This window comes from Phascolarctos cinereus, unplaced genomic scaffold, assembly GCF_003287225.1.
Source record: "Phascolarctos cinereus isolate Bilbo 61053 unplaced genomic scaffold, phaCin_HiC Scaffold_7;HRSCAF=346, whole genome shotgun sequence".
Lineage (NCBI taxonomy): Eukaryota > Metazoa > Chordata > Mammalia > Diprotodontia > Phascolarctidae > Phascolarctos > Phascolarctos cinereus.
Window position 1 is genome coordinate 11,372,153 of NW_027556180.1, and position 25,245 is coordinate 11,397,397.

The 25,245-nt window shown below is 53.6% G+C and overlaps 1 protein-coding gene across 3 annotated transcripts; it reads right to left on the minus strand.

Annotated features, from left to right (window-relative positions):
* Window positions 1–661: 661 nt before the first annotated feature.
* On the minus strand, window positions 662–25,211 carry PPP1R7 (protein phosphatase 1 regulatory subunit 7). 3 transcript variants are annotated; one of them, XR_002325038.2, is made up of 11 exons: window positions 24,934–25,211; window positions 21,946–22,068; window positions 16,983–17,038; window positions 15,938–16,003; window positions 12,912–13,084; window positions 12,138–12,300; window positions 10,754–10,870; window positions 6,831–6,935; window positions 4,036–4,122; window positions 2,639–2,723; window positions 1,836–1,923 (listed from the first exon to the last, which is right to left on the minus strand). XR_002325038.2 is itself a non-coding variant. In XM_020988997.2 (10 exons), the coding sequence occupies exons 1-10, from the start codon at window positions 24,986–24,988 to the stop codon at window positions 1,747–1,749; spliced, it is 1,080 nt and encodes a 359-aa protein (XP_020844656.1). In that variant the 5' UTR covers window positions 24,989–25,211; the 3' UTR covers window positions 662–1,746. The 3 variants fall into 3 exon arrangements, 2 of the variants coding, with proteins under 2 accessions (XP_020844656.1, XP_020844655.1); XM_020988997.2 differs by lacking the exon at window positions 2,639–2,723 and having other exon boundaries at window positions 662–1,923; window positions 12,912–13,042; XM_020988996.2 differs by lacking the exon at window positions 2,639–2,723 and having other exon boundaries at window positions 662–1,923.
* Window positions 25,212–25,245: the final 34 nt, after the last annotated feature.

A 25,245-nucleotide genomic window follows, 5' to 3' on the forward strand; every position in this document is an offset into this window, starting at 1 on the left:
AAGTACTGGAGAAGTGGGCGCTATCCTGATGGCCACTTGGATTTATGTCTCTGTGTCACGCCACCCTTGGGGGATCACGTGCTATATCTGGGGGCTGGAGGGACAAAGAGGCTGAGGACTGAAGCAAGTCAAGGAAACTAGCAGGGGTGACATTATCCTGCGCTTTGGCAATGGAATGGAGGATGAAATGGGGTGAGTGGAGATATGGGGCAGGCAGACCCACTACCAGGCATGAGGTGCTGATGGTCTGTACTGAGGGGGTTGCAGCATCAGAGGAGAGAAGGGGGCGGATCCGAGAGACATCGCTAAGGTGAGTCCCAGGCCGGTGAGAGGCGGTGGAGGACGAAGCCTCGGTGGTGAGGCAGCATCGACACTGAGCGGGACTGGCCTGGGTGTTGAGCCGGTGGCACAGGCATGGCTAACTCTTTTATTTCCCTCAGTTTTCTTCTTGTGTAAAATGGGGAATTGTGTGTGCTTCCCTCCCGAGGTTGTAAGGTTTAAAGGCAATAACCCATAGGAAGTGCTTTGTGAATCCTCCAGACCCAAGAGGACTGGGACGTGTCTCCCAAGAGTGAACCACCACTACCACATTCTCATAGAAACAAATATGCAGCCTACACGAGAACAGAAATTTCAGCTGGAAATCTCCTAGGATCACTAATTCATTCAACAAGCATTTATTGATCGCCTACTGTTTGCCAGACAAAAAGGAAAGAATCCCTGCCCTCGAGGAGCTCACATACTAGATGAAGAAAACAAGATGTACACAGTTAATACAAAATACATAAATACAAAATAATATCGGGGGGCGGAGGTGGGCAGGAGCATTGGGGTGGGCCTCTTGGAGGAGGCGGCTGAGCTGAGCTGAGCCTTGAGGGAACTCGCGATTGTAAGAGGTGGGGGTGAGGAGGGAGTGAGGCCCGGAAAGCCAGGCCGGAGCCAGGCCGTGAAAGGCTCCCATGCCCAGAGCGGACCTCGGGAATGATCTAGTCCAGCCCTCTTGTCTGACCGACAGAGAAAGCGAGGCCCCAAGGGGCAGTGTCTGGCCTGAGGACCCAGGGAGGGGCCCCCGCAGTGGGAGGCGGGCTTTGGGGTCTGCTCCCCTTCAGCCTGTCCCCTCTCACAGTCAGGATTTTGGTGATGACTCGGGTTAACAAGCTCGTTTACAGGTGAGGAAACAGGCTCACTCCTCAAAGTCACAGACCCAGGTGGAGGCCCAGCCAAGATCACCAACCGAGTCTCGGAGGGGGGATGGGGAGAGGAGAAAACATGCAGGCCGGGCAGGTGGCCCTCGGACGTTCGTTTTCCACGAGGCCTTGGGTCACTGTCAGCATCAACGAGGCCAGCCGCGGAGGGGGACTGCCACGGAGGGGGGCTGCCACGGAGGGGGGCCATGATCCAGGAGGGAGGTGGTCACCTACTCGACCCCAGTCCCCTGAACCACACGCTCTGCCCCATGCACTGTGGATAGCTGAAATGCTCTGCTGGAAGAACTGACAAGTCTGAACTAGGAAACGTCGTGTCGCAAGATTTAATAATAATAACATCTCACAAACAACCGTAAGAGGGGGCGTCCTACACGTGTGTGTGTGTGTGTGTGTGTGTGTGTGTGTGATCATTCAGTGGTTTTTTATTGGCCATTGATAGCTGTTGGTTGATTGAAGACTCGGGAGCAGAGGAGGTGGATTAAAAAGCCCGTGGCCGGGGCGCGGCTGCTGGGAGGAGGGGGGCGAGGACGGGCAGGGCTCAGAACCGCACGAAGGTGGCATCGATCTGCCGGATGGTGGGGAGGGCCAGCATGATCTTGCGCCGGTACTGGGGGTCCTTCTGTAGAGGGTTGCGCTCCAGGTAAACTGTCTCCAGGTGCTTGGCTCCCTTCAATTCATCCAAGTCACTCCAGCTCTCGATGAGGTTGTCATTCATCTGCGAAGGGCACAGACAGCAGAAAGGTCTGGTTAAAAGGAGCATCCCTGACTCCAGGGAGGCGGGTGCGGATTCAGAGCTTGGTCACTGCACCTCCAGCAGCTGGCCTCAGAGCAGTCCCTCGGAGCTCACGCTGCCTCCCGGCCAGGCGCTGCTGACCCTGGCTGCTGCACACAGGCAGCTCGACAGAAGCCCCCTGCTCACTCGCCCTTGCTCACTTATCCGACTAAGTGACAGGCGTTTCCACACCCAGCATCAGAGGAAGGAAGGGCAAAATCCAAAGTAAAGGCAAATCCACGGAATGCACCTATTTATCAAAGCCTTTTTCTTTCTAAAGCCAGTGGGTCAGGTGTTTTCTAAGCCTACGACACTTAGCCACAAAAAAGAAAAGGCACCCCAGCTACCACCCAGAAGGCCCCAGCTCGCCCTCCCTGTGCTGCAGGGGCCCACGGGAACCCGCCCGCTCAGCCTGGGGATCTCAGGTCCAAGGAAGGAGCCGGAGCCTGCTGGCAAGGACAGCGCTCTCTCGGGGAGGCGCGGGTGTCCAGCTTCCTACCCCAGGGAGCTTCTGATCCTGAAAGCAAGGCAGCGTGGCTCTATCCCCCAGCGAGAGGAGAGAGAAAGGAAAGGGATCAGGAAATGAGAGCCTCTCTAGTGCTTTGCTCGTCTCTACCTTCAACACATCTGGAGCCGGGATGGAATTCTGTGGTATTACCTGGTGCTTACATTAAGGCCCTTGGGGAGGGTGCTGGGAAGGGTCTGAAGGACTCACACAGCGTTTACATCTGGAATCATGATGCCTATATCAATCATAAACAAAAAATTCACTCTTTAAAGTGGGCTTCACCGTCTCTACCGAGCCCCAGTGAATGTGTGGTAAAACAGGTGGCTGGGCCTTCTCCTCGGGAGGAAGCTGGTGAGTGACAAAGGGGTGGCAGGAGTCGAGAGAAAGATGGCCAAGGGCACCATGCTGTCCTCTGCCAAGCCAGTCTTTGTCCCCATAGGATGAGGGCCCCGTGACCTTCAAGGTGTCCCTGCTTTACTAATCGGGAGAGGGAAATGGGGGCAGACTGCCGCCAGACAGGGGCAGGAGGAGAACATTCAAAAGGGCGTGGTGCGCTGCCCACCTGTCCTGGCCTGCAAAAGGCACACCCACATCTCAGGAAGGCTTGGTGAACAAGGAGGACCTGAACCCTGGCCTGGAATGGAAGGAGGGACTTTCTAAGCTCACAACCATCCCCACACGTCAATGCCGAGTTCATATCAACCTGAGCTGGGACAGGGGGCTTGGGCCGAGGAATACCCCTTGATTTCAACCTTTATTCAACAGGTTGCTATTTCTAGCTGGCGGTCCATCCAAGGACCCCAAACGTTCCTGGCCTGACTGCAGGGCAGGTACCTCCCATGCTGGGCCTGGCAGCTGTACCCCTTGGCCCTGTCTGAACAGACGTGGCCCAGAGCTGCTTCCCTGGGTCCGTGGCCCGGGGTCCCTGTGGCACATCTCCGCTGTGACTCTGCCTTCTCCTTGCCCGCACCTCAGCCTGGGCTGATCCCCTGGACTCTGACAGGGTCTGCCTGGATACCCTCCTTGGGGGTCCCTCCCAAGACTCTGGCCTTGGCCTCCCGCTTGGCTTCTCTGCTCCCTGGCCCCTTCCCCAAGGGTCCTGGATGATCAGTGAAGATTCTTTTGGTCTACACAGCCTCCCTGGGGCCCTGACCTGGCTGCCTGAGTCCCAGAACCAACAATAAGGAAGCATGTTTCAAGGATGGAGGAAAGAAAAGGGCCGGTTCTTCATTCCCACAGAGCAGAAGTCGGCTGGCTCAGCATCGTCCCCTGAGACGAAGGAGCAGACACGTCCTAGGGGACGGAAGCAGCCTCCCCAACCCGTTCTGCATTGCTGGTGAAGACCAGGAGTGTTTAAATCCTTCTGAGATACTGGAGTGGTGCTCTCGAACACAGCTGGCTGGAAATCCCCTTTTTAGCTAGCGTGGCCCCTGACTCCAAGGGGATCTGGCCTGCAGACTCCCTGCCCCCAGCAAGAGCTAACATGGACCCTGGATTTGCACCCTTACGCAACACAAACAAGGATTCTAGGTGCGGCTTCCACTCACCCAGAACTCCTGCAATTCTGTTAGGTGGCTGATGTTTTCAATCTTTTTGATTCTGTTTGATGCAATGTCCAGCATTGTGAGTTTGTTCTGAAACAAAGAGGGAACATTTCAGTGCTGCATCGGAGGGGGTGCTGGTTCTCGGCGGCAGGGCAGGAGGGTGTGAGCTGTGGAAGCAGCAGAGTTGGGCTCCAGGGGCACAGCCCCGCTCTCAGATGGTTTAACAAGGGTGTGTGGGGGGACCTGGGACTTGTGCTAGCAGAGGGAGGCCATGTGGACACGAGCCACAGACCACTGAGGTCCTGAGGTTTGAACTCTTGGCTGGGGAAGTCTAGAACAGAGGAAGCGTCCTGAGCAGAGACCACAGCGCCCCTCCACAGAGGCAGGCTCCCACCAGCCTTCCCAAGGTGGCACAGCTGTAAGCTTGAACGCCAACGAAAAAGGACCACTGAGGAAAGAAGTTCTCATGCGCACACACACATCCAGTAAAGAGGAGTTGTGTTGATCTTGTTGGCTCACTTCCCAGACTTCAGAGTCAAAGCTATTTTAAGCTGGCCAGCAGCCACCAAAGAAATTTCTGTATACATACCTACATACATATATATATATATATATATATATATATATGTGTGTGTGTGTGTGTATACAAATATGTATACACACGTGTGTACATATGTATATAAGTATATATGTTCCTGCTATTTCTAGTTAAGGATTCCCTTCTGCTGTACTCCAAAGTGCTCCCCCAAAGTTCTCCTGAGTCTTGAGGTAAACTTAAGAAAATCTCAACCTATAAATACCCAGCCTGCCACTGGGCTGTCCCCCAAGGGACGCCTGTGTTCACCGGTCAGAAGCTGTCTCCATCTGCACCGCCCAACGCGGTCTGATTCCAGTCTGGGAGCAGGCCCCACTGGGATTATCGTTCCCACTTTACAGATGAGGAAGCCAAGGGAAAGCCCAGAGAAGCAGGGGCTTTGCAGGCTCCCAGGCAGGGTCTGGACCGGTCTCTGGTGACCGAGGTCCAATAAGCCCCAAGTTACCCAAGTGGCTCACCGCATGAGAGAGGAGCAGCAGCCTTTCTCCTTGTAGTCCTGCTGCTCAGAGGACTCGAGAGCTAGAAGTGACTCCATGTTATGAAGAGACAGCTGCCCACATCGCCCTGGGAGCTGGCAGGAAACCTCGTTTCCTGCCCCTGGCCACAGACGGTTACCCCCCCACCCCTGGGCTGGCGGTCTTCCTCACGATGACAGCAACAGCGGCCCGCCCTGATCCAGTTAGAGATGTCACAGCTGCAAAGGGCTTTATCCTCACAACCTGGAAGGTGGGCTCTCTTTTCAGCTCCATTTTACAGTGAGGAAACTGAGTCTGGGGAGGTACTGGGTGACTCGCCCAGGGTTACAGCGTAATGCTTGGAGGCACTTCAAGAGCAGCAATTTTGCTTGCTCTGGGCTTGTCCTGGGGCTCGGCCAGTGGCTGGCTGTGACGAGATCCTTTCTACTATTCCTTCAAGTTCTGAGTCTGGGGCCTGGGGCCACCACTCTGGAGAGAGCAGCTGCAGCAGAACATGAGCTTGGAAGCAAGGGCTTTGTCAGGGGTCAAGAAGGGAGGCAGAGGATGTCAGAGAGGTGCCTCGCGCAGACGCCTTCTCGAGGAGCTTTGTGACAAGGGGCAGAAGAGATACTGGACAATGGTTAGCAGGGCTGGAGGGGACTTTCTGGCAGGGGAGACACGGGTGTGTCTGTGGGTGGTAGGGAGCAGCCAGGAGAGAGGGAGAGATAAGTCACACAGAGGGGATGATGGGAAAGGGGTGGGAAAAGGAGAGGGATCTGCCTGAGGAGATGGGATGGAAGGGGATCCCTGGAACAGTGGAGGGGAGGCCTCGGGGAGGAATGAGCCTGCCTCATCGTGTGAGATGGGGGAGGAGGAGAGAGGGGCTGATGGGGGGCTTGTGGTGAGAGATGAGAGGAGGGAGCAGAGTGAGGCTGTGCAACACAGATGTGTGGTAGGGCCAGGGGGAGGAGCCGCTCACCTTTCCAGAGGCTTTGGGGGGTGGCAGCGGGAAGGCTGACTGAGGGGACCACAGGCACATAGCCGGGAAGGGGGCTGAGCCCCGAGATCTGAGCCTGATGCTCTTTTATTTCCATTTTTATGCGGCTTTATGTGGCTTCTCCACTTCTGGCTCTGAGTGCGAGAGAGCTTCTCATCCATAAGAAGGGTGCTGGTGATGCTGGCCCTGTCTCACATGCAGGGTTGCTGGAAGAAAGCCCTGTGTGGATCTCACAGAAAACGGAGGCATTAGCACGCAGGCCACCACTGGACCAAGACCACTGGTGTCTCACAGACTGCACAGGTCCTGGTCTCCACTGGACCCAGGGTTCTGGGGGAGTGGGGATCGTTTCATCCTTCGTCTCTCCAGCACCAAGCACGAGCCTGGCCTGCCAAACGCACTCAATAGATGTCTGTTGACGTGGGGGCTGCTCAGGTCAGGATGGAAGGACACAGAATGCTCTTCCGCCCTAGAGTCAAGTCCATTTTCAGGATCAAGTGTGATCCTCTCGTTTTTCGGTGGGAAATCGGCTGAATTTCAGCGACCAGTTGGATGGGAGGATCCTCACTCCAGGCCGAGTCGTCGTGTCCAGATTATGCCAGCAGCACCCCTGCGGGCCTCCCTGTTTCCCTTACCTCTCCTGCACAACATTACCAGACTACTCTTAAGGCAATGCTTTGAGCAGGTCGTGGGGCCGCTCTGACCCTGCCCCGCTGAGTCGGGCATTCTCCCTCCCGGGGCACACACTTACGTTGTTCTCTAAGCCCTCGATGACCTCGATGCCGTTGTGGCTGAGGTAGAGCTCCCGAAGGTTCACCAGGCTCTGGAGGCCTTCGATTTTGGTCAGCCGGTTGCTCTGCAATTGGAGAAGGGAAGGGCCAGCCAACAGTCAGTTTCCAGACCTCAAACTACCACCACACCACACTCACCCGTGCATCTTAAATCTAATGTACTCTCTGGGGACATTTTAAGTTCTGAACTGTCTCCCTCCCTCCCGACCCTGCACTAGAGGAGGACACCGCTGAACACAGATATGCTCTCGCTCTCTCTCCATACACACACACCCACACACATCTTTGTGTACAGCCACACTATGCACACTTCTGTTCATCTGTTCTTTCTCTGCAGGTGGGCAGCATTTTCTTTCACAGTTCTTTACCGTTGATTTGGGTATTTATGGTACTCAGAACAACTTGGCTGTTCAGCTACTCGTGAACGATGTTGCTTTCACCGTGTACAACGTTCTCTTGGTTCTGCTCACTTCACTATTCATTATTTCATACGAGTCTTTCCTCATTTTTCAGAGTGCAGTAGCACCCATCACAATCACGTAACACAACTTATTCAGCCCTTCCCCAGTTCCTGGGCATCTCCTGTTTCCAGGTCTTTGCCACCACAGAGGGAACCGCCATAAATATTTTAGACTATATCGCTTCTTCTTCTTTTTCCCTGATCCCCTTGGGAACCAGACCCCATAGCGGCATTGCTGGGTCAAAGTGTAGACACGGTTTTATAACTCTTTGGGCATACTTCCAGATCACTCTCCAAAATGGTTGGATCAGTTCACAACTCCACCAACAGTGTATTAATGTCCCAATTTTGCCCACACCCCCTCCAACATCTGTCAGTTTCCCCTTCTATTATTTTCACTAATCTGATAGGTGTGAGATGATATCTCAAAGTTGTTTTAATGTGCACCTCTCTAATCAATAATGATTCTGAACGTTTTTTAGATGACTATCCCCTTCTATTATTTTCACTAATCTGATAGGTGTGAGATGATATCTCAAAGTTGTTTTAATGTGCACCTCTCTAATCAATAATGATTCTGAACGTTTTTTAGATGACTAAAGATAACTTTGATTTCTTCACTGAAAGACTGCCTGTTCATATCCTTTGGCCATTTATCAATTGGGGAATGGGTCATATGCTTGTACATTTGACAAAGTTCTCTATATATTTGATATTTGGGACCTTTACCTGAGAAACTGCCTACACAATCACTCCCCACCCCCCCAATTTTCTGCTTTCCTTCCAATCTTGGCTATGTTGGTTTTATTTGTACAAACCCTTTAAAAATTTAACATAATCAAAATGATCCATTTGACAGCTCACAAGACTATCTCTTCTTTTTCACGAGTTGTTCTCCTGTCCATAAGTCTGAGAGGTAATGTGTTCCACATTCTTCCAATTCACTCAATGATGTCTCCTTTTACATCTAGGTCATGTATGCATTTAAATGGGGCAAGATATTGGTCTATACTGAATTTCTATTTTCCAGTTTTCCCAATAATTTTTTTTGGAGGGAGAGGCAATTGGGGTTAAATGACTTGCTCAGGATCACACAGCTAGCTAGTGTCTGAAGCCACAGTTGAACTTGGGTCCTCCTGACTCCCGGTCCAGTGCTCTAACTACTGTGCCACCTAGCTGCTCTTAATAATTTTTACCAAATGGCAAATTCTTATCCCACAAGTTTAAATCTTTGCATTTGCCAAACACAAGGTTACTATAATAATCTCCAACTATGTATAAAGAAGCAGCCATCAAAACCATCTGGTATTGGTTAAAAATAGAAAAGGAGATCCATAGGAGAATTAGAAGCTACGGAATTCAATAACCCAGCATTTGATAAACCAGAAAACGTTAGTTACTTAGGAAAAACCTTCCTATTTGATAAAAACTGCTGGAAAAACTGGAAAGAAGTCTGGCATTAATTAGGATTAGCCCAATACCTTATACCACATTCCACAACACATTCTAAATGGATGTGTGACCTGGATATTAAAGGTTAGACTAAAAGATGGAAAGAGAAGGCCTCTCAAGGCTCTGGAGAAGTGACTGACAGATTCTTAACCAAAGAAGGGAAAGAAGCAATTACAGAAGATATTGACGAAATTGAAACACTTCTGCACAAACAAAATTAGTGCACCTAGGATAAGAAAAAAAGCATCTGAATGGGACAAAAAAAATCTTCATGTCACATTTCCCAATACAGGTTTGTATTCAGGATATCTAAAGAATTTTATTTATTTATTCACACACACACATACACATATCGTATGGATGTGTATATCTCCAAAAGCCATTCCCCAAATGCTCCACATCATGAATAATAAAGGAAATACAAATCAAAACGATGCTAGTTTCATCTCATGCCCTGCAAATGAGTAAAGATAAATGCTGGGAATGGTCAGTGCGGGACAGGCTGTGTTGGTGGGCCTCATCTGGCTTTGCTGGAGGAGCTATGAATCACCACAACCATTCTGGAAGGCAATTAAGAATCATGGAGATAAAATGATTAAAATATTCATCCTCTTTGACCCAAAGATACGAGGCTCACACCCTAAGTAGGCCACTGACAAGATGAGAGTCCTCCAGTAAACCAAAATATTCGGGAAGCAAAGAATCGGAAATCACGCTGATGCCACGTGCTGGGGAATGGCTCCACGAGTGCGGCTCATGAATGGAATGGAACATCAGTGCATCGCCACTGAGGGCAAACATGATGACTCCAGAGGAATGCATGGAGAAACCTCCAGGACCGGTGCAGCATGAAGTGGGCAGAGTCCCAGTGACCCCAAGCCCATCAATGGGCAGAACCACCGCCACAGAAATCAGCATGAGGGTGGCACCATCACGGAGAACAAGCCTGGCTCCCAGAGTGCGGCCAGCGCATCTAACTGTGGACTCTCCTTTTGCTTTTTGTCCTTCAGAAGTATTACCTGTTGCACTGAAGGGCTCTTTGGAAGGGAGCGTTACCAGGGAAAGCAAGGTGATGCCTAAAAACCCCCGACATCAAGAAAAACTTACTAAAACATAGTTATTTAAAATACATAAGGAATTTGTCATGAAAAAAACAGAAAACAGCTCAGGGTCGCCAACCGCAGCTAAAGGCAGTCTAACTCATGGCTGCAGAGGCAACATGCACTGAAGCCCCCTGGCTAAAGAGCTGGCCAGGACTTACAACTGTGGCTTCTGATGTCCGGGGCACCCAGGGCACCCAAAGGAGCCAGGGTGGGCCCTCAGTGGCTCCCCATAACTGGGAGGACCACTCCCCAAGGCCAGGGTGGTGGGAAGGAGCTGCCCTCTAGGGGGCAAGCCACAGCCTCCTGGCTCCTTTCCTAGCCTGTCAAATGACAGCTCTGAGGTCCCTTTTAGCCACAGAGTGATGACCCCAACAACTCCACGTAGGGTCCTCAAGGGTCCTCAGGGGGCAGAGAAGAATGGTTCATAACCAGCATACCGCTGGCATACGAGTTACTCTCACGTAATTTAAGTATTTTTCCTATGATCTTATTCACCTTGATTGATCTGCAAAGGGCCTCCCATTCCCTCCCTCTCCCGCAGAAGTGAACTGAAGGAGGTTTCGGGTCCTCCCACAAGCGCAGAAGCAGCTCATGCTACGACCACATTAGCACAGGTGAATCTAGTTTATATAACGTCTGGCAGGGTAGACGGCACCTTTTCTCATAACAGTCCTGGGAATGGACAGACTTGCTTGGTACCTTGTACACAGTGAGTACCTGACCTAGCTTTTTAAAAAAAGAGAAGTTGGGCATGACTTTAGGAGGAGGACAGCGGCTGCAGAGTAAATGGCACAGACGGGCCAAGCGTCAGACGCAAACGAGCAAGGACGGAAGAAGAGCCGCCGCTCCCGCCCCTCCCGCGCCCTACCTGCATGCTAAGCACTGTGAGGTTGCTGAGGGCGTCCAGATTCTGCAGCTTGGTTATCTTATTCTTCCCCAAGAACAAGCTGTCGAGGTTGGTCAAGCTGTCGATGTTCTCGATGGCCTGTGGAGGGGACACAAGGAGCTGGCTGCTGGCTCCTCCAGCTCCAGGCCTAGCTAGCCACGGGGCCCCACGAGGGATCGGCCGGTAAGCCTCAGTCTCTCCCTTGAAAAGTGTGAAAGGGCAGAGCGGGGCTTCTTCACCGGCTTGTGGCATGCATCCCTTCTCAAAAGAGAGGCCTTTAAATCACAGGGTTACAAAGGAAACTAATCAGAGTGAAAAATAAAGATGTCATTTTTCCTCATCCAAAGTCCTGGACCCCCTAAAAAATCCATCCCCTCCCCCCAAGACCTCGTGTGAAGGACTCCTGATCTGATCCCTCTTATAGATGAGCAAATGAAGGCCCACCCAGGGGAGTGACTTCTTCAGCATTACACAGGGATATGCAGCCAAGCCGGGATCGGAACCCGGGCCCCAGGACTCCCAATTCAGTGCTCCTTTCTAGACAATGCCAGGTTGTCTTTTAAAAAAAAACAGAAAGTACTCCCTAAGGATGAAGGATGAGCACAGGCGTGGAGAGCTGGAAGCAGAGCGAGGACCAGAGCTGGGCATGGTAGGCCCAGAATGTGGCTGGCTACTGGACTGACCAGACCCATTACTCTTTCTCAGTATGTCAGGAGATAATCAATTATGAGTAAGCATCTCCAAGAAGAGGGTGTGAGACAGAGGCTTCAGAGAGGGGAATGAATAATGTAGAAGCCCAAGCTGCTTCCTGTCCTGAGCCTCTGACCCAGGCCTGGAGGGAGTGGGGGTCTCCCATCCTCCACACAGCAGGACAGCTGGGCATGAGGGACAGGCAAGGCAAAGGCCTAGAGGCAGTAGATGGAACACCCAGGTAGACCGGGGGCTCTACTGGTGAGGGCGTAGAGGGGAGTGACCCTCCAGAGAGATCATGAGCAGCTCACCCCCCACTACAGAAGGCAGGTGGGGCCTCATTCTAGAGAGCTCTGTGTGTGTGTGTGTGTGTGTGTGTGTGTGTGTGTGTGTGTGATTACAACTAAAAGGGACCGAGAAATGAATCGAGAAAACCACACGCTTCGGGAACACAGACTCCTTCCTGGACTTCTCAGGGTTTTCTTGGGCTCTTGGTCATGGAACAGAAACCCCACAACCTCCCTGGGACATCTGCCCCCTCCCTCCCAATGCCACGTCCAGCCCTGCCCAAGCCTCCTGTCACCACCTGGGGCCCCCAGGCCAGCTCGGCCGCTCCTGCCCGTCACTACCCCTGGCATGAGGCGCCTCCCTCTGCAGATGACCAGGCGGCACCTACCCGGATTCGATTTGATCCAAGTTCTAACATCTTTAATTGCTGGAGGTTACTTATGTTTTCAATTTTGTTGATTTTATTGTTGACCAGGAAAAGTTTCTTCAGCTGGGTAAGCTGATCTATCCCTTCAATGTTTCGTAGAAGATTAAAAGAAATATCTAAAGTCCTGGTACCAAAAAAAAAAAAAGAGATGAAAAAATGTTACTCTTATTTTAACAGCAAAGGCCTCCTCAATTTAGAGAAACAGGACGAAAGCTCTATGTGGGAAGGACCCAGCTCCCCAAGACAGACACGGCTCATTCTCCTGCTCATTCTTGCTGCCAACAGGAAGCCCCAGAACCCCGAGCTTCTGCCAGCTTTCCCCTGGTTTTCACATCATACCTAAATCCATCCCAGCAACCAGGCCTGACTCAGCCTCCTGAACAAAGGACTCACATTCATGCCGCCCATGCTCCTCCCCCAGGGCGTCCTCGGGCCTCCCTGAAGGCAGCACCAGGAATGGGCTGGCTTCTAGGGCGTGGCCTGCTTGGGCTGCTGCCTGTGACCAGCAGAGCTCAGTGGGCAGAGGCTGCCACCACAACGGGACGGTTGGCAAGGCCATCCATTAGGGGTGGGGGCTTTACAACCTGGGCTGATGAAGAATCCCTTTAGCAAGCAACACTACTAAAAAGCTACCTCTTGAGGGCCTGAAGCCGCGGTGCTCCCCCTCACAAGGCTGGCAGCAGGGTAGCCCCCCATGGCCCTCCCTGCCCCGGGGCAGCCCCTCCTCGAACTCACTCGAGGTCCTTCAGTGCCTCCAGGTTCTCAATCTTTTTGATCTGGTTGTCATAGAGGTCCAGCTCTCGAAGGCTCTGTAGCTCTTCCAGATTCTCAATACACTTAATGAGGTTCTGACGGAGGCAGAGGGTCTGGAGGGGCACAAAGTGAAAGACGGTGGTCAGGAGGGTTACCTGTGAAGAAAGGGAGCCCAGACTAGGTCTGCCTGCAGGATGCTGGCATTTCTCCCTCCTTCCTTTTTTTGCCCAGAATCAAAGGCAAACATGGGCACCTCTCACAGGACGGCCCTGCCTCCCTCAATGAACTCTGCCTGCACTGACTCCTCAGTGCTGAACGCCCCCCTCCCCCTTCCTTCCCCGTCCCAGTGACTCAGGACCCTCAGCTGTTACTGTACAAAGCTTGTGCCCAGGCTGCCCTGCTCTTCCTCACGGCCTGCCGCTCCCACTGGGCTCTCCTGAGAACAAGCGGGCTTTCATCTGCCCCTTCCTCCTCCCACTCCTGAAGACGTGGCCTCCTCGGCCAGCCGCCCCCGCTACTCTGAGGCGCACTTTGATTCAGGGCCCTTCACTGCCTGGGGTCAGGGGCCAGTGGGTCCTCGAGGCCACTTCCAGGCTCTCCCTCTGCCACGACCCCTCCTTGTCTCTTTTCAAACTCCTGCCCTTGTAGTAGTGGACTTCAATCTGCCTGATGGCGATCTCTCAGAGTCCAGCTTCCTGCTTCTTCACTCTCCGAGGCTGCCATGACCTACTTCTTCAGCCCAGCTCAGCCACAGACCGGCCAAGCCAGAGCTCCACGTTTTGTTTGTGAACGCTGACATGCCTCTATCTGACCATGACATTTCATCACGCCGTCCTTCCCTCTGCCTGGGCCCTAACCATCTTCTAGGTCCTCATGGGATCTCCATTACTTTGCAACCTCTCAGTTCTTTCCCAGGCCATCGACCTATGCCCCAACAGGTTCATTTCAACTGAAACTGCTCTCTCCAAAGTCACCAGTGATCTCCTACCTGCCAAATCTCGCGGCCTTTTCCCAACCCTCTCTCTGGGTCTGACACTGCTGACGACCCTCTTCGCTCACAACTCTGCTTTCTGCTGATTCTCTCCTTTGCTCAACTGTCTGTCAGCCCAAGGCTCAGTGACGGGTCCTCTCTCGTCTCTAGATTATTGCTGGGTATTGTCATAACTGCCCAGGTTCAATGACCATGGCTGGGAAGACGACCATTTAGCATCGCCCGCTGCCTCTAGGATGACTCTGACTGGATGACCCAAGGGCATCTTACACTAGGCATGCTCAAAACTGACCTCATGACCTCCCCCAAATCTCCCCCCTCCTGACTTTCCTCTGACTGCTGAGGGCACCACCTTCCTCCCAGGCACCCAGACTCGCCCCACCCCCCAGCATCACTCTTGACCCCCAGATCTCGTCTGTAGCCATGCTCTGTGTTTCCACCGTGTCCGCATCTCCACTCCCACAGCCACTGGCCTGGTACAGGTCCTCATTGCCTCCCGCTTGGCTCTCTCTCCCTCAAATCTCTCCCCCATCCTAGGCCCCCCTCTGCTTGGCTAAGGTGTGACTGGGTCACCCTCTCCACCCTTATTCAGTGAGGGCCAGGGCTCCCAGCATCAGAGAGAAAGTCCCGGGCTTAGCACAGGGAGCCCTGCACGTCCCGGCCTCCTGCTCTGCCAGCGGCCTTCAGCCCATGCCCCTGCAGTGCAGCCACACCAACCTCTTCGACATCGAGCCTCACTGAGGGCCCCTTTCCTGGTCCCTGCCCCACGGCCAGGGCCCTTCTTCTGAAACACACTGCCCTTCCACGGCAGCTCTCTGGCGTGGACGGTTGCTTGCATGTTGCCTTCCCAGAAGAACAAGAGATCTTGATGGCAGGGCCCAGATTTTTGCCTCGCATTGTATTCCCAGCGCCTACTGCAGTGCCTGGCACTGTCTGTCTCTGGGGTCCCCTCCCCTCCCTGCTCTCTTCTCATCCCCTTCCCATGTATCTGATCACTCCTTCTTCTGAGTCTCCTTTGCTGACATTTCCCCCACTCGGCCACTGGACTGCAGGCCTCGCTGTGTCCCCCTGCCCACTGATGCAGATGAGCTCCAGAGGGCCAAATATAAAATCTGGCACTTGGTGTTCAAAGCCCTTCATGGCCCTCCCATCTTCCCAGTCCTCTCCTACCCCAGCCCCCAACATGCCCTCTTTGTCCAGCGGCACTGGCCTCGTGGCCCTTCCACAAACACCTCCCCCCAATCTCTCAGCTCCAGGCCTTCCTCCTGGCTGTCTCCTTCCTCTGCTCTGCCTCCTGGCTTCCCTGTGGGCCAAGCCAAAATCTATCTTTCTCCAAGAAACCTCTGTCATCTCCCTTAATTCTAGTGCCTTCCCTCTCTTGATTATCTCCAATAAATCCCACCCTTGTTGACCCTCACGGTTCAATTAATTTAATTTTTATTGTGAGGAAAACACTTAAGAAGCCTTGAAGAACGACACCAAGATAAGTTATTTGGCTGGCATTTCGGCCCAATCCCTTGTTAAGGGAGAGAATTTCGAAGGAAGCCTCTAAGTGAACGAGCGGCCCAAGGCTCGTGTTCTGTGTCCTGTCAAACGGGAAGAAGCCTTGCGGGAGTTGAGGGCTGAGGGTGAAGTCTGAGGGACGCTCAAGCACCTGTAGAGTCTGAGCGAAGCTTTCATTCAGGGCAGGCTCTTTTCTGGTCTAAACTGGAAGGAACTGACCACACTGGAGTGGACAGACTGGGGCGTCTTAGGCCCAGGGGCTCTGAGCAGTTTTCTGCTTTAGGTGAGAAAGGCCAGAGCCCTGGGCTGGGCACCCCAACCCCACACACCTCCCCCATCACCTCAACTGTGGTGTTTGGTGCAATAAAAGAAGGGACGGGCCAAGAACTTGTAGACACTGGACGGGACCAAGCAGTGGCCAGGTTCCTCATCTCCAGAACCCGCCACTGTGGCCGCCATGCAAGGAGAACACAATCAAGGCCTATCGCTCCAAATGATCCAGAATCGGACTCACCTTCACTTTCTTCAGGACTTCGAACCCTTCAATTTTCCCAATTCGATAATGATTTAGATCAACATCCTGAACACAGAGAAGAAATCGAGTTAGCTTTGCGGACCTGTCTGGACGTCCGCTGCCCAGAACAGGCCACAGGAGAAGCTGCCTGAGGAGAGGGGGTGCCTGGGGACAGCGCGGTCATGTCTTGAACAATTAGAGCAAAAACAGAACACGCCCCATTTCACTGCCACTGAAGACTATCTGCTTCACTGGGCTTTACAAACTGCGATGCGTGGGCACACATCTACGTATTCTCTATGTACACATACAAATAACGGCCACGTGGATGCATGTACACAGGAAGACATGAACAAATGCATGCGGCTGTGTATCTCGAGCAGAAAACCGCAGCAGACGGGAAACATGAGCCAGCACTTGCAGAGGAGAGGATGCATGCCTTGAACCACACTGTCTGGACCCTTCACCAAAGAGCAGCTCCAAAGGATGCCTGAGCCATTTTCTTGTTTTTCAAAATCCTATAACTTCCAAAACTGGTTATTAGGCAAGAGAAAAGATTCCACAGCCTTGGCCAGTTTGTTTGTTTTTTTTTTTGGGGGGGTTAGGCAATGGGGTTAAGTGACTTGCCCAGGGTCACACAGCTTGTAAATGTTATGTCTCTGAGGCCAGATTTGAACTCGGGTACTCCTGAATCCAGGGCCGGTTCTCTATCCACTACGCCATCTAGCTGCCCCTCAGCCTTGGCAGTTTTAAAGGTGCTCTGGACTGCCTGGACTTCTGAGGAAGACATCTGGATACACAGATACACCTTGGACCCTTCTGCTGTGTGCAATTCACTGGCCTCAGGTTTAAATAGCATTACACTGTTTCTGGATCTCCAGTAGTTGAAAATGGGTTCAATGACTGGAACTGAAAACATAAGAGAGCTACACCAGCCAAGAAGCCTCAGAAGGCCCGCTGGGCACCCATGCCACCTTGCCCCGTTGGGCACTGCCCCTCCCCCTCCCCCTCCCTAGCCCCATATGTCTACACCCCTACACGTCACCTCGGCATCTTCATCCAAGTGAACGGTCTCCATGTCCACGGGCAGCTCAGAGTCTTCTACAAAAAGACCAGAATGTACCATCAAAGTCTTGCTGTGGGTGGGGACGCACGAGGAGGCAAGGGCTGAAGGCAGCAACCCTGTCTTCTCCTCCTTTGTGTCTCCCCCCAGTGCCTAGCACAGTGCTCTGTACACAGCAGGTGCTGAAAAAAGCTGCTAGAACATGGAAGCTGCTTCTTCTGTTCTATTCTGTCTAGGGGACTGGTCTTTTATGTTCAGCATTCATCCAATCCAGAATAAAAACAAGTAAACAACGGCATAGTTGGACTGTTTGTGGTAGTAAGAGAAACGCCATTAACACCACTCCCACCCCCAGGAGAAGGACTTGACTCTTGGGGCTGAGGACAGCCCTCAGGGGCAGGGCTGGCTGGTGGGCTGCTTCCTCCTCTCCACCCTGAAGCCCCCCTCCTCTGAGCAGCATCTCCTGGGAGGAGAGGCAGGACCTATTATCCCACAGGCTCATTCTCTCAGCTCTTCCCTCATTCATGGAAATGAGAATTGGATGGCTTCCCTCGCGCCCATATTGCCTTCCCTTTGGCTTACAGCCACAGCTCGCGCTCTGGGAGCGCGGACCACGCTGAGTTGTCAGATGTTCTGGGATGGGCCTTTTACGGCTCTGGAAAGCTGCCTGCCTCTACCCGGAACAAAACAAGGTGAGCCGCTCCAGAACACGAGGGACCCCAAAGCCCTGCTGGGAGCACCATTCCCATTCAGGGGTGTGCTCATTCCACCCGGAAGCCCGTGCTGAAGCCCACAGAACCTGCTTCTGCTTTCTCCCTTGGCGTCCATCCTGCCGGACCCCGAGAGCCTGCGCTTCCCTGCCCGGGACGGCGTGCCTGGAAAGCCACTTGTCAGCTCTCACGACGAATTTCTCCAGCATCAATTAGAGAGGGAGTCATCAAGTGAACCGAGTGGTTCCTCGCTGTCGGCTGGGATGGGGGCTGAGAATGTTGCCAGGCCCTCGCCTGCACGCCCCAGGGGTGGCTGGGGCCAGCACCAATTGTCAAATTCGTTCTAGTTAATTCCCTTTCTGTGTAATCCTCTGTTTCCCACCACATGTTCGAGTCAGGGATGCACAGGAATGGACAGGAGATGGCCCAGACCCCACGGGCATCCAGGCTAGCCCTGCCCTCCAAGCACTCACTGCATCTTAACTGCGGGAGGCAGAGGGCCCCACCCTGCCCCCCACCTCACTTCTGGAGGCCCACAGCCCCTTCCCCTTTGGGACAGCCCTAAGGGTCAGGACTGAGACTAACACTGCCTCTGTCCTTCCTCCCAGGGCTCCTAGGTCAGTCCTCTAGGCAAGGCCGCACAGAACCAGTCTGGTGCCTCTTCCACAGAAAATGGCTGAAGAGAGCTTCTCACTCCTTGCTCTCTGGGCCACCCTCCCCCACTTCCCTCCATCAACCTTCCCCCACAATGATCTCCAAAGTATGCTGGTAGCCCTCCTCCAGACACTGTCTATAGCGCGATGCCCAGGGCGGGCCCAAGCCCAGTGTGGCCTCTCTTAGGGCAGGGCCCGGACTGCACAAGACACTGGGAAGGGTTGTAGTAACTGTCCTGCCCGATTCCAAGGGTTTCATTCACCTCCCCAAGACAGAAGGCAAGCTGATGCTTAGGACCTCTAGTGGGGGCACTGAGATGAGGACTACCGAGCCCCTACTGTGTACACAGCACTGACCTGAAGCCTGGGGGCGACAGAACCCTCAAGAAAGCTTCTGAAGCTGCCCTCACCGAGGAGAGGGGAAGACACAAACACAGATTAAACTCCATGAGAGAGGTACAAAGCCAAGTGCTCTGTGGAGGCTGAGGAAGAGCAGGAAAGAGCAGGCTTCGGGGAGGCCAGAAACATGACAGACAGTGAGGAGGGTGAAGGAGGGCATCCTGGAGCCCGGCCCTGAGGCCCAGTGGGTCTGAACTTCAGCAGAGAGGCAGCAGGAAAGCGTGGGGGCAGGGGGAGTGCGGAGGAACGCCTGCAGAAGGCCCCAAGAATCCTCAGAAGGATGAGCCCTGTCGGCCCTGGCCTGGACGCAGGCCTTACACAGGGGCGGACGAAGGCTGCCAGGCCACCCTGGGGGCAAGTGGCACAGGCGCTCCTCTCGGGGGCCTTGGTGCAGCCTGCTGGCTGGTCACGGGATGGGTGCTTCTCCTCATGGAGTGCTGCCCGGGGGCCTTCTGCTCGAGGGTCAGGGATTCTAAGGAACCTGATTCTTACTGCAGGGGAAGGCTGACGGGGAGGTGGTCAAGGGACTACTGCAGGGGTCAATGAGGGAAGGGAATGCAGGCATGAGGCAGGGCCCAAACAGAACTGCAGGACATGGCAAGGGCTTGGCCAGTGACTGTCGATGAGAGGTCAGGGATCAGAAGATCCCTGGCTCCAGAACGCAGGAGCCTCTTTCAGTCACTCAAGCCCAGGAGACGGCCAACTGGACTCTGGACCCTCTGAGGGAGGCGTGTGAGTAGAGAGAGCCCGTGGGCGGTTCCAGAGGTCAGAAGGGAGGTCAGAGGATAATGCCATATTTGGGAAAGGAGGCCAATCAATGGCAGAGACCCAAAGATGGGGGAGCAGGAGAAGGACCTCCTGTGGAAGACAAGACACACGTAGGTGTGCGGGATAGGGGTCTTCAAACAGGTGACAGGGCTGTTCTGTGGAATGTAGACTCGGGCTGTAGGGGACTCAGGAGGTCAGGTGGCTGAACTCCCTTATTTTACAGATGGGGAAAGGGAGGCCTACAGAGGTTCCGTGCCCTTCTAAGTTAGGATGGGAACCCAGAGCTTCTGCCTCCACATCTAATGCTCCTTCTGCTGAATGACCACGCTGGCAGAACCCAGGCTGTGAGCTCAGGCCCTCTGACCCAGAGAGGTCAGACTTGCTTGGCTGGGCCTTGGGGGGCAGAATCTGGGGTGAAAAAGAAGCTGATCTAGGCTTGACTGGCCCAGGGGGCCTTGGAAGGGAGAGGGCGTAGACATCCCTCCCAGGAAGCCTTCAAGTAAACACTGGATGGCCATTCCTGGTGGAGACGGGTCAGCCTAACGTGTTGAGACCCAGGGGTTCTGCAGGGCCAGAAAAGGCTAGAGTTGGGGAGGCGGCCTGGGAGATCAGGGAGGGCCAATACAGGGGAAGAAAGCTTGAGATGCCTGTTATGTGCTAAGAACTGGGCCACCAAGCAAAAACGAGACAGCCGGTGCCCATCCATGACCTTCTAATCTACCAGGAGAGACAACACAGACACAGAGAAACAAAACACACACAAGGGGGTCTGAGAGGGCAGGCGCTGGCTGCCAGGAGAAACAGGACTGGCTTCGTGGAGAGAGTGGTGCCTAAGGCAAGGACACTAAGAGGCAGCGGGGAAGAGGGAGGGCACTCCAGGCCTGGGCAACGGCTGAAGCAAAGGCACAGAGAGGGGAGATTGGCATGATAAAGCGTGAGGGAAAGGAGCACATCATGAGGCTGGAGAGGCAGGTCAGGGGCGGATTGTGAAGTGCCACAAAGGCTGGACAGAGGACTCTGTGTTTGATCCTCAAGGTAACGAGAAAAGAGTAGGGATTCGGAAGGCCCGGAGGCCAAGGTCGGAAGATGGTGTAGGGGCCCTACACCGAGTTGGGGGAGGGCTGGACATGTGGGGCCAGTTCAGCGGGCAGCTTGAGCGGAATTTCAGGAGGGCAGGAACCCAGGCAGGTTGTTAGAGCCACGTGGAGGTCCTTGGTCAGCCTACTTATCTTAACGTGTTCTCTAGTTAAAAAACAACGCCCCAGAAATCAGTTCGAGAGAGAAAATCGCCAGATGACTTGCATGACAGATGACTTCTGCAAATGAGAGTAGATGCTGGCTCTGATTTCCAGGAGGACAGGGCTCTGCTTTACTCACCTCTACCATTCCTGCAATGCCTCGCCCAGAGCAGGCCTTCAGTGAGTATTTGGTAAATTGAATACTTAGGCACTCATGATGCTTTACAGCTAAGCAAGACCTCACATCATTCTTTAACTTACACAGATTTTAATGAGACACAAACACCAGAATCAGGACTTGTCCCACCACAAGCCTGAGAAGGCCCTTTGAGTCACCAGCAGCAAGGCTAAATAAATGGCTGGGGGCAATCATGGCCCAGGTTGGTCTAAACCACTGCCCTTGCCCACATAATGTCCCCAAAGGCTAATGACTGATGGCAGAGCAAATCCGACCAGCACCTTCTTAGTAATGGTCCTCTGCTATAGTCATCAGCATACTTAAGAGGAAAGATGAATAATCTGAGGGGTTTTTTTTAAGATTCTAAAAAGAACAAAGAAAACCATGACCGCTGCCTGCAAACGTCCTTTTCTTCCTCTATAACTTCACTTATTTTTGCCACTAAAGTAACTACAGAAATGCAGAAGACGGCTCTATCCTCGTCTGTGTTTCCCACAAAATCGAGGTGACAGCGCCTTCACTTCATTCAGTTTAACAAGGATTATCAGCATTCAAAAATGGCCTCCACAAGAAACCAGATCACTCTGCTGAAAGGGAAGCGGTCATGACTATGACCAAAAATCCAAGTATCAGTGTGTGTCACAGAGTTGAATCTGGGCCTGCCTTCTTGAACAATATTTCATGTGACCTATTTCCCCATCTGCCACAGATACTACACTTCCAATATCAAGGCTGGCCTCTAATGCAATAAGTCTATGCAAGCTGAAACTAGACTGGTCCCTGCAAGGCCAACTAATGCAGCAGCAAGCTAAGAGGGTCTCAAGCGGACCCCAGGAAACCGTCGTGCGGAGATCCGGAGTGACGGCTGGTGAGCCGGCTGACAAGCGTGTGGGCGGTCAGGGACCACAGGAGATGTAGTGCCCCGGCCAGCTGGGTGCGGACCCTGGCTCGGCCCACCACAGCCTGCCCCCCTCTCTCCCCCCCATCCTGGGCTCATACCTTCAGGGTTATCGAGGTTCTGATCGTCTCTCAAGCTCTGCTGACTGAGGTCTGAGACCAAGTCTGCTCCATGTTTCTTTCCCTCTTCATCGCCCGACTCTTCAGACTCAACTCTCCTGTCAACTGCACAAAAACAACAGATAAAATAACAAAACCAAAAGTCACCTGTGGAAACATTATTGCCTGTTTGCAGGACAAGATACAGTAAGATCAATTTTGATTGAGAATATTTTTAACTACTCAGCTCCTGGAAAGGCCTATGCTGCGTCTGACATGAAATAAGACCCACGATGAACAACAGCTAAGAGGGGTCGAAGCCCTTCTCGTACTCCTGCACGTGCTCTGCCCTGACCACCTTCTCATTTTCTGCTAGCCAGGCAAGTGAGGAAGTGTCTGAAGAAACTCCTGCCAGGCCTCCCTCTGCCTACGGGCAGGTGACGGCGTTCCCGACAGCTACAGCTCTTGCCTATGGCATTAAAACTGGCTTCTGACAGTCACCTGTGGACCATTTATAGGTTTATGAAAGCACAGCAATTTGGGACACGTTTTCCCTTTAAGGTCGTGAAAAAAAAACCTCACATTCCCCTTTTGCAATTCTCCTCATGACTCCGCATTTGGAAATTTCTTGAGATTTCAAAGATGGATCCGACAGACTGCAGTGACAAAGCTTCCTAAACCCCACGCTCCCTCAACATATCATCTGTGAACAGATTGCCAGGAAAGGTTTTATTGAGACAGAGAGCCATTTTCCCCGCACCTGGCTCACTGGAGCAATGGCTAACTGCTCACAGAGATAACAGCAGGTGGGCTGGGCACTCAGGAGTCTGCTGCTTTAGAGAGGAGGACTCTGAAATGCCCACAGCCACACGGTCCAGTTCCTCATCCAACTGTCTGGACACTGGGCCCAGACAGCTCTGTCCTTCTCTCCAAGTACACACAGCAGGCCCTTGAGGAAAGTCAGCTCTTTCTGTCCCACAGAACGCTCTTCTTTCTCTCAGACCAGGCCTCCCTGTCTGCACGCTTAGTTGCAAGGATTGCGGTGAAGCGACTCCCTTCCTGGGCCCGTCCTGGCTCCTCTCTTCACCTGGCGAGTCCCAACCTAGCGTTTACAATCCATTTCAAATGCTGCTGCCCTCAGCTGATCCCTGGCCCTACAGCTGTGGGAGGGATCGCACTTTTACAGAATTCATTGGAAGGCCATCAAGCATCTACCATGCCAGGCACTGGAGATATAAAGACAAAAATGAACCAGCTCCTGCTCTTAACCTGTTGCTGTGGGGAGGTATTCTGTGCATACAGAACATGTGCAAAATAAACACAGGGTCATCGGGGAGATGGAGAACACTAATTGTGGGGAAATCAGAGGCTCCCTATAGAAAGATGGTAGAGCTATCAGGGAGCCTGAGGGAAGGGGGCAGGAAGGAGAACAACTGTGGGGGGAGAAGCTCTGAGCTTTTAATTATTTGTATCCCCTACGAGGGCAACTACAAGGTACATTTGGAACATTTTGTGGGGGGTACAAAAAGGGAAGGAGGTGGTAAGGAAGGGCCAAGCAGAGAAAATCTGTTGGTTTCTTTTTTAAGCCATGACATTTCTTGTTAGATCTGAAACACAGTGCAACATGGGGGGCCACTGCCCCCTTCAGGGACGCCTGGGTCCCTTCTCATCCGTCAACTCTGATACGTTACATTTCTTATGTAACTTTCTCAGGCTCCATGCTACAAAATCCCTGCCTACACATGGTTCTGGAGGCACACGGCCTTCCTGAGTGCCTGCACACCCCCCGGGCATTTGGATGCCCACTCAAACACATGCTCAGTCCTTGATATTTCCTCCGGGGGTCTTTCTTCATCCACTGATCAATCACAGAATGTTAGCCCCCTTGGGAGAAGGAAAGTGAGGCCCAAAGGAGTCACTCGGCTCCTGAGGCTGGCTTCTGGATTCAGAGCACTCTGTCCACTGGGGCCTCACACAACGTCCGTGTTGGAAAGGTCACCCTCCTTATCTGGGAAATGAGGAAGCCCGGGCAGGAAGGGGTCACACGACTGGCCCCAGACCCCTGACCCTAGGTCTTAGGCCTCCCGATCTGGCGGCCTTGCCATCGGAGATCTCATTGCCTCCAGATTTTCTCCTCTCTTCTCTACACCCCGACCCGTGAGTCTGGACCCCAGGCTTCTCTCATGCCTCTTACGGCTTTCTTGTCTCCTCTGGTGCCCATCCCTGAGTCTTGCCGGGTGAGACTTAGTCTCTCAGTCTGAAGACCTGGGACCAGGCACCAACGCCAGGGCTGCCCCTCTTACTACCCATGGGACTTGGGGCGCACTACCTAATTCCTTCTTAGAGCCTCGGTTTACTCATCCATGAGAAGGGAGGGTTCCACCCTCTTTTCCTATCAGTGATTCAATGCAATGCAACCATGAAGCACCTACTGTGTGCGAGGCCTCCCACCCTCTCCAGACTCATCTCACGTTATTCCCCTTTGGGAATTCTGCATTCCGACCCAACTGGCCTGGGTCGAGCTCCCCAAATCCGCAATCCTGTCCCACCTCCGCGCCTCTGCTCCGGCCGCAGCCCCCGCCAGGAACGCCCGCCCCCCATCGATCGATCGATCGATCAATCAATCATCATCGCTTCCTCCGGGGAGCCCTCCCCCAGGGAAGGGGGCGCGATTCTGAACCCCATTCCCTCCAGGTCCTGAGCTTGCTGGGGGCTGTCTCGGTTTCTCCATCTGTAATGCGGGCAGGTGAGATTGGCTGCCTCCGATCCCCACTAGCATGCCCCTACCTCAGTTTCCCCGTCTGCATGGTCCCGCCCCCGCGCAGCGCGCTCCAGGATGCCTCAGTTTCCCCATCCGTAAGGGGCACGCGGCGCTGGGCCTAGGCCCGGGCCGCTGCAGGGCGGGCTCGACCCACGCGCGCCTCGGGGGAGGTAAGGGGCCCGCCCCGCCCCCGCCGCCCCGGGCCACCTCCCCCGCAGGGACCCGCTCACCCTCCATCATCTCCTGCGGCGGCTGCTGCAGCCCCGCGCCGCCCCCCGACGCCATGTTGGTGGCTCTTCCCTTTTCCGGAAGCTGTCGCCACAGCCCTCAGCCAATCAGGGAGTCGGATTTGGCCGCCGGCAGGCCAATCAGCTCCGCCGCGGCCGAACCCCGGAGTGGCGTCCGATGCGCATGTGCAGCGCCTAGAGCCGCTTGGGAGTTGTAGTTCCTAAGGGAAAGTTGTGACAGCTGGAGGGGGAGGGCGGGAGGAAAGGAAGAGGAGGGAAGGACGGAAAGGAAGAAGGAAAAGGGAAAAAGGGAAA